Genomic DNA, 17,842 nt, shown 5'->3' on the forward strand with positions numbered 1-17,842 from the left:
TGTCGAGACCATTGGTATTGAGGGGAAATGAAAGTTTTCAGACATTTTGATGCCAAGGAGGCATTAAAATAAAAAGGCCACTATATATTCACACACACACACACACATATATATATATATATATATATATATATATATATATATATATATATATATATATATATATATATATATATATATATATATATATATATATAAATTAAAAGCAAGTTGAAATGTTGTTTCCCAAATTAAATGCATTGCTTTTATATTGGCATTGTACAAAAGTTTTGAAATTGTCACTGTGTGACACTGAGTAATGGTATGTAAAAACTTAAAGAGACACGTTTTCCATTCAGTTAGCTACTTTGTAAGACTAAATGCAAATTTAGTTTTGTTTTTGTATTTTAAAGTTGTAAATTCCGTCTATAGAATTAACAAAGCAAATATAATATTTTTACATTTTATTTATATAGATACAGTAGCCAGGTGGGAATTTCTGCATTAGCCTCCTGTATGCATATCTGAAACTTATAGGACTGAAACTATAAGAAAAATGTCAGCATTTAACAAAATTAAGCTTTCTGAACACAAACAGGGTCGGTGCTTAGGTGTTGTCATGCTCACAGCCTGCAGTCCCCTCATTAATCAAATTCGTTCATGACTCCTCATCTCCATCTGTGCTCTCTCGCCTGGTGTGTCTGCCTGTGAATGGAGACAGAAGTGCTGTAGCTTGAGTCACCAGTCTCCTTCACAGTGAATGAATCAGTGGTTTCAAGTGTTCCTGTGTATGCATGCACAAACTACAGGTGAAAGTGCCAGACAAATAAATTATCTTGGATAAAGATAATAGTTATGTTTACATAGCCTACTATTTATTTTACTTAAAAACTCTTTTTCAAAAGATGTCTGGCCCAAATGGCAGCCTTATTAGCATGTTATGCAGCTACACAGCAAAATCCCCAGAGTTAAATCAACTCTGCTCAGAGTACATATGGTCCCTCTCTAAATAGTGTTAAAGTAACACTGAAGCAGAGTTAAAGTTAATGAGATAATTAACATTTTTCAGAGCAATTTCTGTCTTCCGGTTTGAAAAGCTGATTCGGAGCAACGTCACAAAATCTGACGTCATCGTGTACTTTCGGCCCATGGTCGAACATGCTGACGTAGACCGCTTCGAGCGATTCTCGACATATATTCATGACATAAAGCTCATTTAATCCAATCACTGCACTGTAGTATGCATAAGATTATGATTGCGGTATTATGCATGAGGAAGTCTCACTTTTCTCGCCTCGGTCTCTTGTCATTCAGAGACATATCGTTGGTGTTCGTTTCCTCAGTGCTACAACACAATGTGTTTTCCTGCGACACGACCAGAGCAGAGGTTTGTGTGCATGTGGATTGTTTTGCTGTAATCTACCAGTACAAATGGAAAATATGTTTGCGTGAGATCGCATTACAGCGGAGAATTCAAATGTCACAAAAGTGTTTAAAGTTTATTTCACACATTCTCCTGCACCAAACATTAACCAGCATTATTAGTTATGCACACATATTTCATCAAGTCTTCGTCAAATGAATTATATGTGCAAACTGGACACTGATACAGTGGTGTAGCCTATCTGAACGCGACGACACGATTATTCTAATAGACAAAAGACTGATTTTGAGTGCAGTGCTTGTAAACGTAATCAAAGTAGCCTATTATTAGCCCTATAAAATATTCTTTCACATTTCTCCCTTGTGCTTGGGAGTTTGTTGTCATATTCTCCGTGCTCATATATTAATATACATTATTCTGTATAATGAGTGTGTTGTATGTCTGTGCTTCATTGGTTGTTCTCTCCCCTCTTCCCCCCCTCTACATTCCCACTTTTCCAGAGCTTTACACGCCCATTTTTACAGAGTTTTTGCAGCTCAGAGGTGTGAACGACCAGGCTAAAACAGGGGGGTTTCATGACCCTTTAATATGATATTCTAAAATCGATCTATCTTACTGCAGTGTGTTTCACAGCAGCCGCCGAGCGAACGCACAGAGTAACGTTATAACATTTTCAACACACTCAAATGTATCTAATATGATAAACAGAGCTGCGTTACCTCATACTCATGACCAGAAAAGTGGAAGCGGCGCCGGTGACTGTGTCATAATAAAGGTTCCGCTGCTCTCGGCGTGTGTTGCGCACTCGCGCAAACTCGTTCAGCTCCCACAACACTCGGTCCTGCTCTGCTTCATACTACAATAACGTTAATAATCGCATCCATGAACATAATTTCTTCCCGAGTCAAATCCCAATTCTTTTCCACCACCCGTTGAGGTGGAGACCACATGTCCCAAGATTCAACGCTCAAACTTGGCATCATAGGCCTTTGTTTTGTATAGTCCTCTAGCAGACAGAAAATATTACATATTGCACTTTTAAACATATGATGACTGACAACAAACTGAACCAAGGTAGTATTTATACATGAGGGAACTAAATGGGAACAGCTGGACAAGGACTGATTAATAACCATAGAGACTAACGAGAACTAATACAGAAATGACAGGAACAAACCAAACAGAACATAATCGTGACACGTGCATGGGAGGATTAAATATTTTAATGGAATTGACATTCCCTCACAATAATGGCCAAAATTTACTTTTAGTTGGATAATGATGTGATTTAGTTTAAAATTATATTGTCTAATTGTTTTATTATTTTATTGTAGTTTTAATATATATATATATATATATATATATATATATATATATATATATATATATATATATATATATATATATATATATATATATATATATATATATTAAATATATACAGAGGGTCACTGCTGAAAGAGCTGGCTGTTTGCAGAGTGCTGTGCCAAAGCATATTCATGGAAAGTTGACTGGAAGGCAAATTGTGGTAGGAAAAGGTGTACAAGTGAAAGGAATGACCGCAGGCTTGAGAAGATTGTCAGACTGTCAGATTGTCAGAGTCAGTGCATCAAGAGCCACCGCACACAGACATCTTCAGGAAATGGGCTACAACTGTTACATTCCATGTACCAAACCACTTCTGAACCAAAGACAATGTCAGAAGCGTCTTACCTGGGCTAAGGAGAAAAAGAACTGGACTGTTGCTCAGTGGTCCAAAGTCCTCTTTTCAGATGAAAGTAAATTTTGCATTTCATTTGGAAATCAAGGTCCCAGAGTCTGGAGGAAGAGTGGAGAGGCACAGAAACCATGTTGATTGAAGTCCAGTTTGAAGTTTCCACAGTCAGTGATGATTTGGGCTGCCATGTCATCTGCTGGTGTTGGTATATATGGTATATATACGATAATAAATAATTTTGATTATTTATTATCAAAAATAATGCATCCATCCATAAAACAAAGTAATCCATTTGACTCCAGGGAGTTGATAAAGGCCTTCTGAAGTGAAGTGATTAGTTTTTGAAAATATCCATATTTACAACTTTATAAATTCAAATAACTAGCTTCCGGCAGATGACCGTACGCAGAATGTGCAAGTAGAGTAATCCGCTGATGTGATGTATGAAGCAGGATGTAGGAGTATTGTAGCTTAGACGCCTCTCGTGGTTCAAACAAATATGGCTGTGCAACACATTTAAGCTCCTCTTCTCATTTTAGACTTCGAATTCGTGACCGGTGTTTTGTTTTGCTCTCTCCTCTGCGCCTCCGTGTTTGTCATTGCATCCTGGTCAAAGGTTGCTCTTCTGCCCAAATCGACTTGTGCATACTGTGTACGGTCGGTCACCCACTGAAGTCGTATGGATTAACCTACTTTTTTTTATAGATGGATGCATTATTTTTGACAAAACACAGCCCCCCATTCACAACCATCATAAACCCTGGAGAACTAAGGATATTTTTAAATATATTTCTGATTGTGTTCCTCTGAAAGAAGATAGTCATATAGCATGGCTTAGTCATATAGCATGATTTACTCACCTAGCATGGCTTGAGGGTGAGTAAATCATGGGATCATTTTCATTTTTGGGTGAACAATCCCTTTAAAATTTAAGTTAATACAAATATGGCGATTTATTTAATCAACAGAAACTCAACATATTATGTCATCTGAACCACATTAATAATCTAAGTTGACTTGACACAAGAAAAAAAATAAATAAATAATGAAAATAATTTTTTACAGTGTAGAGACCGAGAGAGAGAGAGAGAGAGAGAGAGAGAGAGAGAGAGAGAGAGAGAATAAATAGAGCTCTTAACAAGAATATATCAAACACTAAACCAACACATGGTAATGTCAGATTATTTTGGGGAGAGAGGGAGAGAGAGGAAGAACAGTCCATAAGTGGATTGAGAGCCCCATAAGCTCTGAGGTATCACAGGCACGCGCATCTCTCAGCTGGAGCGCATCATCTGTTCATTCCGCCGCTCGACTCTCGAGCCACTCACTCACCTCGCTCGATATGTGAAGGTGTAACGCTCATGTATATGATTTGTCTGTGTCCCGAAACCCGAAATATCTGGACGAAATGCTTTCAAAAAGGTGGATTGTTGGAGATTTTGTATGGAGGCAGCGGGACACCTCCCCATAGTTCGGCACAGAGTGTCTCTGAAGAGTGCACGAGAGACCGTCACCAGAGTTGCCGCGGCTCGGATTGAGGACCATCTGCTGAATTTACTCAACAATCTGTGTTTTAGAGGGATAACCAAATTTCAAACGTGCCAGTATCTCGCAATAAGAGCTTTTAGAGAATTTTGGATAATATACAACAATACTGCTTGTTTCGTGAGGGTCGCTGAGAGCTGAACTACACCACCAGGTGCCCCTGCTTAATCTATTCACTGGATAACAACAATTAATACTGCAGAATGTGTTCCTCTCCTTTTGGACTGCTCTCAGTTGCATCTTGTGAAATATTTGCTCGGGACCACACAGGATGAAATGGACATCAGCACTGCAATAAATTAGCCTAATTGAAATTCAGTGAGAAGTCTCCTCTGAGCTATAGGAGTACATACATTTATGTATTCTGATTAAATCAGACAGCGTTTGATAGATCGCTTGGCATCTTACTGACAGTGTGACGTCTGGAATACAAGAATAAATGAACCTGAGTGGACAGACAGAGAATTAACAATATCCAACATGTTTAAACGGGGTAAGTGCCATTTAAAACTTTTATCCCTGCTGTTTTTAAATAGACAGAAGTTGATTTTTTTTATTTTGAGAATAGCCTATTTATACTAGAATAATGTTTTTTTCTAAATAAAGATGAGAGTATATAGGTTGTGTGGAATCACTCCATGCTAGGTGGATATTTGTAATTTATTTATTTATTTATTTATTTTAAATATATGTTTTTATTTTTTGTTTCTATTTGAGCTGTTCTTCATGTCATAAAGGGGTTTTATTATAGATTAAGATGCTTGCAGTATTTGCAAAAACTATAAAGTCTTATTTTTTTTATTTATATAGGCTATATATAAATTTAATGATTGATTTTTTTTATATACATACAAATAAGGATGCTTGTTGCAGTATATAAGGTTTTGAAAGTTTATTTAAAAGGCTGTTAAGTACAGATCTCATCCATGTTCATCTTTCCAGAATCATGTGTGTCTGCCCCCGGGTAAGCTCAGCGTAAAGCAGATGTGTTTAAAATATTCATCATCATATCATGAAATATTTTCTTAAGATGCTAGTGGTGGGTGCCGCACTGCAGTTTATGGCCGGTTTTTCATCTGAAAGCATTGTGCTGTCTGCCTGGCTACAATATATTTCTCTTGGTGGGTTAAACAGGTTTGGCTCCGACAGTCTGTCACAATTATTTATGGACTGTTTATGATCAAATGATGAAGTGTAAGGAGTCAATAGTATGTCTGTAGTTTAACTGGTTAGTGATGGAGCTGTCAGTGGGAGACGCTTGAATGACCTGCAGATCATTGCAAAGACTTGTTTTCACTAGATCTGTGATTGTCAGTCCAGGTCCGGGAGTATCTCAGCAGTGATCCTTATTTAACACACCTGATGTATATCGTCGGCTCTTTAGCAGAGGCTCCAAGACCTGAAAAGGGTGTGTCAGATTAAGGAGGCATATAAAATGTGCACTGCCAGGATCAGAATTGACCACCCCTGCACTAGATCAGATCATGTGCGATTAAACAGATCATAAATCTTACTGTTTAAAGATTACTATGACATTTCAATTTCCCCCACTTTTAATCATCTCTAGATCTTTTGCATGGCATGGCACTATCACAAGCTCTGAGGTTGCTGACTGCTATAACTGTGTATAGTGAGTCAGTTAGGAAAACCGAATTTCCTTGGAGGAGGCCCAAAGCTTAACACGGAGACAATTGTTATTTCAATAGACTTGACGTAAGAACAAAACACATCTATCAAGCCTCTCACCGGCACGATAAAGACCCCTTATGAATGCCTGTGAGGAGCCTGTGGTGCAGATATGAAAACTGAGTGGTTGGTTTTTGAACTGATTTGGATCTGATTTTCATTTACCTCGAAATAAACCACCACCTCTAGTGTAGGTTTGCAACATCTTTTTGGAGACATTTGGTCCCGCATATTTTGGGACATACTGTAATCATTCTTTTTAAATTCGAAGTCGTTGTGAATATTATCAACCTCAAACTTGTGAGCATACACACATTTTGGGTTGCCAAGTTTAATGGGGACTTTACATAGACATAATGATTTTTAAACTGTACAAACTGTATATTCCAACCCCTAACCCCTAACCTTACCCACAAACACAACCCTCACAGAAAACATTCTTCATTTTTACATTTTCAAAAAACATCATTCTGTATTATATATAAGCTGTTTTCCTCATTTGTCCCCATGCACAAAGTCAAAAATGAAAAGAAAAAAAAAAAAAGTTTTCATCTCACCCATGTGTTACAATGCTCCTCAGTATCACCAAATATAAGACCTGTAAATTGGCTTCATCAAAATGGATACCACTGGCAACAATTATCAACAGCATGACAAATGATAAGGTCATCCAATTGAGTAACTGTGTTAGGTTTTATTATATGTTTGGTTTGGGTTTTTTATCATTATGAAGAAATTTTGTTTTTAAAAGTCAGATGAGTTGCTTTTAGGCTAATGAGGTTTCTTTGCTCTGTTGGGTATTAATTGGTCTTTCACTTCAGAGTGCATTAGAAATTACGGAAACATTCTGCAGTAGTTTTCTGTTATGTCTATGACGCAGAAGCAGAAAACAGTGAGAAAATAGTGAATTTATTGGACGCTTTTAACTGGTATGAATTTTTTTTAGAAACGTCCGGCCTAACTGGTTGTGTGGCAGTGCCCTGTGTGCCAGTCTCAGCAGGGCTGTGCTGTTTCTTCTAGTAAGAGGTCCAATTTCCTGACATTTTTTCCTCAATTTCCTCCCAAACCAACTTCAACACACAGGCATGTTTTGGTCTCGGTTGGTTTAATATATAAGTGCAGGCACACTTATCCTGCCCAGTCTGCTTCCTATTTTCTGTCTTTCTGTTTCTCTCTATCTTCTGCTTGCACTTTTTCTGACAGCTGTTTAAATTGAAACATGTATATATGATGCTACATGGTACTGTATATTCAGATTTCTGAAGCTTATCTGAAGGCAGTGCTTCAGACTATAATTGGTTTGTTGTGCTGAGTTGTCAGTATAATGGCCTCATTTCGAAATTCAGCCTTGAAACATTGTCAGGCTCAGAAATCCAGCCTGATCTACATCTGGTGACAAATATAATCTGTGCTCGAGTTGATCCGGTTCATTTCTACGTTGTGCACAAAACAAAAAAGCCAGGCATAACCCACACCTGCTAGCAAACCAAGGAGATTTTCCCTGCAAAACCTCTGCAATGAAATGAGAGAAATAACTCTTTTGTGAATTAGCTATGATTATGCAGCTGTGAGTGGAGAAAGTTGGTATTCAGATGTGATCCTAGACAATGTTGTTATGGGCAGATGGATGGGAGAGGGAAGCGGCAGTTGGTAAGCAAGAGAGGGAACACCTGTGGCCTGACACCACTCTCCTGCACAGCTGCTCATATTCTCCATTTCTGAGACCTTCACTCATCACCACAAACACCCCCAGACTGAAATACAGAGTAACTAGAGACAACCTTTACAGCCTGCACCTGCTCAGCTGTTATTTGGGCTACCCCTTATTATTTGTAATTTCCAGCACCAATGAAACCGCAACCGCGACTGTTTTCAAACAGGTTTCTGAAAGACTCACCTTTGTTCTACCAAAAAGGTAGTCCTGTCCAATAAAACACACTCCATTGGTTGAGCCAGAAGTTGATATGTCGGACAGCTCAAAGAGCCACTGAGCCAAAGTGTTTATGATTGCTTACTTATAGTAACTGTAATATACATTAACAATAAAAATGACATACTTCACATTTAACGCTTAAATGTTTACCACAATCAATCTTCAGCGTCATTTTCTCATTTTCACAACAGTGTTATTCAATAGTAAAGAGTGATAGCAGTACATTTTCCTTTGCCATAATCGATGTTATAAAGTGCAACAGTTGGGTTCTTGAAGTTAAAATCCCATTCATTTTCTCCACAGGGAAATTGATTTTTAACTATAACTTATAAACCTTTACTGAGAGAGTTACTGTGATCTACAAGGTTGTTAATCGATGGTATATGCTTTTGTTGAAGCCAATAGACTGCACTTTTTAAACTTATTTAATAAAAAATTGTTTAACAGTGGAATACAAACTTTTTTTGTCACAAAATCTCCACCAATCAGAGAATACATTCCCTACATTCTCAAACTTTGTATGCATTATATCCATATTTTGCAAAAATGTAAAATATATTGTTTTTTATATATGTAATCAATATGTTTAAATCAATAATTTCATGTTTCTCCATCGTTTTTTATGATTGTCATTTGCAAAGCTTTATGTAGTTTTTTCCCTCATTAAAGCTTTTAAATGGATGGTTGATTATGATTTTTTAAGAGTTACGACGCTCAAAGTTGAATGCAAAGGAAGATATTTTCTTTTAAAGAATTTGCTGTTTAAGGACTAGACGGCTGGTATGAACTACAGCAAGCTTCTTCCTGGGTTAGTGGCATCACCAACGCTAAAATTTACATAAACTCTGCCCCCGAGAACATGCAACAAAGGGGGCGAGGCCATGTTGGGCTGCTTTAGAGAAGAGGAAGAGTTGTTGTTGTATTGGAGTGTTGTTAAGATGCCGTCATTTTACGCCGGACTGCTTCACAAACGAGGGTCCAATCAACACTGGATTTGCACGAAAGATAAACATGATGGCACATGCTAGTCGATGAGTTGAATCAACTCCACAGCAACTACATAAATTTATCCACTAACCATTCAGAAATGTCCAGATGCATTCTAAAAGCTGTAACTTCTTCCTGAGTCTCTCCATCAGTGTTTGAACAATGACCGTTACTGACAATCATCATTTTGGCTGCGTGAGATTCTCCAGCTTTGTTGTTGTTGAGCAACTGAAGCGCGAGCTGTTAAAGCTCTGCCATCTTTTGGAAAGCGGCCAGGACACGCAAAAACGGCATGTTTTTGCTCACACCCAAATAGGGGCAAATTTGACAAGCTATAATAAATGATCTGTGGGGAATTTTGAGCTGAAACTTCACAGACACATTCTGGGGACACCAGAGACTTACATTACCTCTTGTGAAAGGGGCATTATAGGTCTCCTTTAAGTACACATTCTTTTTGTCCAATTTTCAAATACTTTTTTGCTTCAAATCACAGTATGTAATGTTGTGATTTACTTTGTAGCTGGTTGGTTTGGTTTGTGGCTTGTAACTCTTAAATGAAGACTTGTTTTTTAAAGAACTATGGGAGAAATATTTCCAGAACCAAGGCTGCTAAAAGAGTGAATGGGTACTCTTGTACTCTATTACACAGTGCTCTGGAATACTTGATTCTGGTCAATCTGATATTTCATCTATTCGTCATCCATAGGTCAATATTATTTCCCTTAAGCACTGTAAAGTCCCCAGTTTGTCAAATATGCACATTATTCTATATTAAGAAAAACATAAAATGTTAGCAACTTTTTTTTAGATTGGCTAAAGATATTTTTTGATTTAACTTAGGAACCCATCTGAAGCGAAAGAAGAAAGCATAATATGTTTTTTTTTCCTCAGCTCAGTGTAATTCAGTAGTGTATTAATACATATGCTCTGATCAAATCACTGGACTTCAATTACCACACAGCTATGAAACATGCCTCAGACCTCTTTGCATGCCAAGCAGCTCATTTCCTGAAGGACACTCACTGAATGACAAAAGGATGAGCGCAGAGGCCAGCAAGCGGCATTGCCTGTCATCTTACCCTATCCCATGGGACATAAATTCTTATCATTCCAGCTTTCGGTAATTATAAGTAATTAGTTGCACAGGAAGTGGTATTTTAATGAGTGTCATTTTCTACTTATGCCCTCATCTTTGTGCACCTTTTGACCGGGCACAGGACACACTTGGTTAGGATGAATGTTTTATTCAAATTTTATGTGCTCGTTTATGAATCTAGTTTTTTGTTTTAACTCTCCATAAGGGTGACTTCCACTGGCATTAGAATGATGACTGTACATTATAATTTATAAGAATGAGTGTGCAATCTGGATGCCTGTACCTGACATTTTGTCTTGCAACAATGTTCTCATTATCTCATAATTCATACACAAACTGTAATTAAATACACATTTCCTGGCTGCTGTGGTGTCCAGAAGGGAGGAAGTCTCCAGCGTAGCATGTGGCATCTCTAAGTGCCCTTTACCAACACCTGAAATCTCAGCACAAATATCTCTCATCTTTCTTTGGAGTGGAAATGAGATGCTGGCTTGGTCATTAGTGGATGATAATGAGGTAAGAGAGACAAACAACCCTAAGCCCTGTTGGTTTTGTTAATATTAATAATTAATTTCTGATTAAGTGACTAATTGCGGTGGAAAGGTCAATGTCAATGTAAGGTCCGTTGATGTTAGGAGATGAGTAGAGTAGAAAGGAAGGGAGGTGGGAAAAAGACGTCATCCACTTTCAATTTGGGTACGTGCCATCAGATTTTTGAACGAAGGATTGTTTCAGCTTAAAGGTACAATATGTAAAATTTTTGCAGTAAAATATCCAAAAACCACTAGGCTAGTGTTATATATTTTGTCCAGCTGATTACTAACAATATCTCTAATGTTTTCAACTACTTGTAAATCATGAGAAAATCCCCATTCTAAACAGTGACACGGGGCAGTGCAGTCGCCTGTCAATGACGTCAGTTACCTTTGTTACCGCCTTTACTGACGTAGAAACCACATGACAACAGTGCCGTGGCAAATGCGGAAATAGTGTCTAGCGTCCAGCAAACCACTAGCTTGCTTCAAGCAGTTCCTTATTTACTTCTTGCACATTTTATGGTGGATTGTGTTACTTATTTATGGAACATAATTACTGTTTATCATCTGCCGCTGGTTCTGTCGACAAGGACAGCTCCCGTAAACTCATGACCGGAAAAGCGGAAGCGGCGCCGGCGGCTGTGTCATAATAAAAGTTCCGCTGCTCGTGAGGCGTGTGTTGATCAATCGCTCCAGCTCCTCGTTCAGCTCCCGCAACACTCGGTCCTGCTCTGCTTCATACTACAGTAACGTTAATAATCGCATCCACGAACATGAGTTCTTCCAGACTCCAATCCCTATTCTTTTGCACCGTCCGTTGAGATGGAGACCACATGTCCCAAGTTTCCGCTCTAAAACTTGGCGTCATCAAACTACGCCTTTGTTTTGAATAGGCTTCTAGCGACCTCTAGCGGAAAAAAATATCACAAATTGTACCTTTAATGTTGCATGAAAAGTATATAATATTTATGTAATATTTAAATATTAATATATTAGGGTGTGATGGCACATGTATTCATCCCGAACTCTACAGTACGGACGTCACGGTTCAGTTCATGGAGTTAGACAATGAATACAGTCAGTCACAGGTGATCCACACTCCAATCTGGTAATGCAACAGTGTTTGCTAACCACCACAACAGGAAAAAGAGCAGAAGATGATGCAGATGCTCACAGAAAAAGGAGTAGGCTTGTGCTCTTAACTGTGCACGAAATGGAGCATTGGGCTTAAGCTTTGAATGTTTAAATATAGTTTAAGTGGAGCAAATTGTAACATTTGTTTATTTTGTACTTTTATAACACAAGATGCTTTTCAGTTTTATAGCTGATCGTGACCAAATACCTATTTTTATCAGCCCTGCAAAAAATATTTGACCTATGCAAGAGTGCATTCTGTTTACTGCTTAGTGCTTAATACATTAAAGGAGGCTGTACTGTACCAACTACCTCGGGGTACTAAATGCTGCTAGGTGGAACAAACTGTAATTTGCACTACTGTTCGTTCAAAATTAATGAAAAGAAAAAAAAAAAAACAAGCTTTTTCCCTTAACACTTTAGTTTAGGGTCTAATTCTCACTATTAAATAGTTGCTTACAAGCATGCATATTACTAGGATATTGGCTGTTTATTAGTTCTTATAAAGCACATATTAATGCCTTATTCTGCATGACTTTATTCTACATTCCTTAATCCTACCCACAATACCTGAACTTAACAACTTTACTAACTAACAAGCAGTAATTAGGTTTTTTCTATTGTACTGAAACCGTACCAATCGTGAACCCAAAACTGAGGTACATACCAAACCATGACTTCTGTGTATATCTTATCTGGACTACAACACTAAGTAAGCCAGAATTTCCACGGGGTCCCCTTCAAAAAAAAAAAAGGTGCATGATGGCCTGAAAGGATATGACAGTGCAACAGTGTTGACAGTCGTCCCAAGCGTTCTAACGCTCCACTGACAGATTCGCTCGAGAGATGCTTTCAGTCCCATAGTGCCATGACCAGTGAGTACTGAGACAGGGATGCTATCCTCCCTGCAGGCTTTGGCTGGCATCTGTCACATTGCACTACTAACACATGACATGTGGATGGCGCTGACTGAGGAACTAGATAATCATCGGGGATGCACGTAAATTCCAGAGAGAACATGTGTGAATTGAAGCAGCCATGCAAAGATATACTGTACGGTACAGTGCATAAATCAATGTATATGCAAGGATAAGCTCACACATTGACACATATGCCTACTGCTCTCTCTTTTTTATTATAACCGTTGTCCTTCAGAATCTGTTCTCGTGATAATGCTGGTTTTATGTTCCTGCTGTGCCGACCATAATGCAGATGATGGAAACAGTATCAGCATAGCAATACAGTGCATTTTAGAAAAATCTTTGCCTCTGATGGAAGTCTTTTTTATGGGTTTGTTTAATTATAAAACTCTCAGTGTGGAGCTTATAATAGCCAGAGACTATGAACTGACCGTAATCTTCCAGAGTAATTTTTAGACACCCTTTTGTTTGCCTCATTTCACTCTCTCACTTCTCTCCTGGTTCTCTACTTCTATCCGTGCTTTCTTCTATGAGATGAGACATAATATAGAAACTGGATGTGAATTGGATAATATTCACTTTCTTTATGTTGAGACAAACCTGATCATCATCTTGGATCGAGGCCACAGAAGGAATCTCAGTCATCGCTGGGCATTGTTTTACATTTTGCTCTTAGATTGAATGAATGAGTGAGTGATTGAGGCCCTGAGAAAAAGAACCAAATAAGAAGCAATTCCTCTGTGTTATAAGGCCTTCTCTTGCCTGAAGGATCTTCATTGTATGATTGAAGGCAATTCAAAGATCAGCATTCCCTCCAAGATATTCTATCAATAACTCTACATTGGGGTGCCAGGCACAAAGTCCTCCTGGGGGTAGAATGAGCCTGTTTATCTCCTTTTAAAAGCTAATATGGCCATATTCATGTTTAACCTTATGCACGGAGGAAAAAAAGCTGTATGAAAGAAAAATAACAAGTGAGATAAATTTAACATCTCAAATGCATCGCAATGAGATTAAATGGAGATCGAATGGAGAATCTTCATCCAAGTAATCTTAGTTTAAAATAGTGGTTCTCAACTAGGAAAACTTCCAATTAGGCCATAGGATGAATTAAAGGGATTGTTCACTCAAAAATGAAATTTCTGTCATTATTTACTCACCCTCATGTTGTTCCAAACACGTAAGACCTTCGTTCATCTTCGGAACATCTTAACCCATTTAAAGGCCGCGAAAGGTAGTAAAGACATAATTAAAATAGTCCATTTGACAGTATTGGCCGACACTGTACACATGAGCAGCATGACGCATGCGTGTGATGCTGACTCAGGAGCTGGCCAATAACGAGCTGGCATTCTAACGTAGAACCCGGAAGCGCTGCACTGTGTTTACAATGTTAACAGCATAGGAGACTGACAGGGAAGAGAAGAGATTGTTGAATTAAGTCATTATTTTTGTTTTGTTTTTGTGCACAAAAAGTATTCACATTGCTTCATAACATTAAGGTTGAACCACTGTAGTCACATGGGCTATATTAACGATGTCTTTAACTGGGCCTTGAAATTTGTTATGATGTTGCTGTCTATAGGGAGGTAAGAAAGCTCTTGGAAAGCTCTTTGTGTTCTGAAGATGAAAGAAGGTCTTAAGGTTTTGGAACGACATGATGGTGAGTAATAAATGAGAGATTTTTCATTTTTAAGTTAACTATGCCTTTAATCATTTAAATAATCTGAAGAACCTTTTTCTACTATAGAACCTTTTGCGGAATGGAAAAGTTCTATGGATGTTAAATGTTCTTCATAGAACCTCTATTTTTAAGAGTGCATACTCCACATTTCTGTTAATAAAAAAGTTTTAAAACAATCAATATTATCAATTATGGCAGAGATACTGAAAATATCTTAGCCTATGTGGGGGGACTGGGGGACCTTTGAATTATATGTTGGAGTCAACAATGTTGAGAATATTTCAAATTGTTCAGATACTCCCTAGATTAAAATCTATGAAAAAATATATATTTGAATATGAGCTAAAATGTTTCTAATCAAATTCTTCCAAAACCAAATGCTATGTAATCCATTCCTTTTATAGCTATTTACTCTTACTGTATGTCAACATTTGTGTCAAAGGGATTTTTTTTGGAGAATCATCTGAGACTGAGTTCTCTGTTAGATTTCAAGTTATGAGAGAACTGTCTTTGAGCAATAAAATTTCATTTGATTGTTTATAAGACGATATCACAGGATTTTACAAGGGCTTGATACACTTTGCAACTGAAAAGTCAGAAAACACTAATATATTTACTTTAACAAAGGTACTGCTACAAACATCCACTCTTAGATTGTCTACACAAGCCACTTTATGCTTGCGTGTCTCATATGTTACCATTTTGACATTAGGGCAGGTCATAAAATGTTAAACTGCTTCCTGTCCAAATAAACAGTAGATTAAATCTCCCAATGCATACTGAGTTTGGCAAATATTGCCACCCAATACCAAACCCCTGGAAACCTCTGTGCCCTTTATACACACAGTTGCGGCACACACTTGTGTTCTGTTTAAAAATCTATGTTCTACTTTATTTGATTTAAATTTGTATTCACTTCTGTATCCTGTTTGGTACATTTGCTAATTTAAAAGAAATTCTCAATTAAATTCTGAAAGCACAACCCTGCCCTGAATCAGTATGCATGATGTCAAGGTCTGAAATAAGCTCTCAATAGCAGTGTGAAGGCCACATAAAGAGATATTCCTGCATACGATACCAAAAAAAACTACAAAGAAGAGATACTCTGATTTACTGTGGATTCAAAATACAGCTAATGATACAATTACTTTTTCAGCCATATTCTTGACACCCAAAACACACATTGCAGTACATCAACAGTGAACAGATTTGTTGAATTCCTCTATATTTATAGACACCAGAAATTCATATTACAACTGGACTGGTTTTCAGAGTATTGCAAGTTAATCAGTCTGCCTTGTATCCCATTCTTTTTATCTCTATATTTCTGTATCTTTGTGCACTCTCTAAACACCTGATACCTTTTAATAAAGGATACAGCAAAGCAATTTTAGCTTGCAACAATAATGAAAATCCACAGAAAAAGCATGCATCTCTTATCATTTCATCCCAAACTACATTGTTCTCAGAACAAAAAGGCATTCAAATGAAAGCATACATGCACAATGTTTCTTTCCTTGGATATGGAGTAGGTTGAAAATGATATACAGATATGTAATCAGCTTTTTCATTAATACTGGAACCCACTCAGCTAGAGATTGAAATGAAACTGCAATAGTTTGTGGAACAGTGTGAGATATTCATTGCGTACATTGCTATGGGAGTGCAATCCTCCCTGTGCTACCTGTGACTCACCTTTATGGCAATCTATATCTGATGACCACAAAGATCATAGAAACCTGCGGATGGGCTCTTTTGACATGGGCCACACTGTAAAAAGTATATCTACATACAATTTTGGCGACAGATTACAAGCAATAGGCTATTATTAATTAAATTCAACAAATAGAATTGAGTTAGAATGAATCAAAATTAATTCCTTAAATGTCTACCATTTAAAACAAGTAAAATTTAAGTAACATTAAAATATATCTGAATAACAGACAGACATCAAAGAACTTTTTATTTTTTATTGCCAACATTCCTGATGATAACAAGCAGAATCACTGAAGGAAAGAGAAACACAAGAAGTAACAGATGTTTGATTTTATTGAAAATGTTAAGTCATCATTATGGTGATCAGTGTTTCATTTAGTTGGGCAGTTTGACTCTTTGCTTTTTATGTCAGTTTGTGTTTTTTTAATGGTGTTTGCTAATTTTACACATTTTAAATGGTTGACTTTTAAGGAATTAATTTGATTAATTCTAACTCAATTCTTATATGTTGAATTTAATTAATAATATTGCTTGTATTCTGTTCCTACAATTTTATTGAGTAGATAGAGCATATTACTTTTTATAGTGTAAGAAGCCACCAAGCAACCATATAGCAATGCACAAAAATCCCTTAGAACACCCTGGCAACCACTTACTACATTAGCATTGTGGCAGTATGGAAAAGCAACCGATATTTACGTCAAAATTGTCAAAATTTATTTTTAAAATAATTGTATTAATTAATAAATAATATAACCTTGAGATATTATTATTATTATTATTATTATTATTATTATTAGTAGTAGTAGTAGTAGTAGTATGATTATTTTTTAAAATTAAGATGTGTACATTTTATTTAAATTTTTATTTTATTTTATTTACTACTAATAATAATAATGAATTAATTTTGTATTAATATAATTTATTATTGTAAAATATTTTTAAAATAAGATTCATACATTTTATATAAAAAAAAATCTTTTATGTAGAGTAATAATAATAATAATAATTTGAATTAATAAGTAATCTAAAGGCTTTACTGCATGTTGCATGCTTAGACCATTCAATTGAAATGCTATAAAAAGACATGACCTAGATTGCAGCTGTAATTGATTTGTCCTGTAGTGAAGCTTTTTATTTACTTTCATTACTCTTTAAACTCTATTTCAGTCTAAGTGTGATTGAAGCTTTTAGTGTCAGGACAACCTCTGGGAGAGCCATTGGTTTAGCAGATTTGCCCTTGTCTTTTGTACCACAGCCATATCAGTAATTCATCTAGTATAAACAACAGAAGAGCAAGTGAACACTTTGTGCCAACCAGCTCATTTACACTTCCATATTCCCATATGAATGTCGAGCTTTTAGGCCACAATAAATCCTGTTTTATCCCCCATCTGTGTCTCTTCATTTAAACCACAAAAAAACACCTCACCACAGAGCTAGAGAAAGAGCAATGTAATGCAATGAAAGAAAAACATTGCAACAAAAGAAAGATGCCACAGAGATGCATATTTTGTAGTGG

General features: G+C 36.8%; 1 protein-coding gene across 2 annotated transcripts in view; it reads left to right on the plus strand.

Annotated features, from left to right (window-relative positions):
- Positions 1-4,342: 4,342 nt before the first annotated feature.
- rtn4rl1b (reticulon 4 receptor-like 1b) overlaps positions 4,343-17,842 on the plus strand; it is a 226,541-nt gene continuing 213,041 nt past the window's right edge. The window contains exon 1 of one of the 2 annotated variants that reach the window (XM_067365644.1): positions 4,343-5,118. In XM_067365644.1, the coding sequence (XP_067221745.1) occupies positions 5,106-5,118 (13 nt within the window). In that variant the 5' untranslated portion in view covers positions 4,343-5,105. The remainder of the gene's footprint in view (positions 5,119-17,842) is intronic. The other variant, XM_067365645.1, reaches the window with a different exon arrangement.

Source organism: Chanodichthys erythropterus, chromosome 17 (genome assembly GCF_024489055.1).
Source record: "Chanodichthys erythropterus isolate Z2021 chromosome 17, ASM2448905v1, whole genome shotgun sequence".
Taxonomy (NCBI): Eukaryota; Metazoa; Chordata; class Actinopteri; order Cypriniformes; family Xenocyprididae; genus Chanodichthys; species Chanodichthys erythropterus.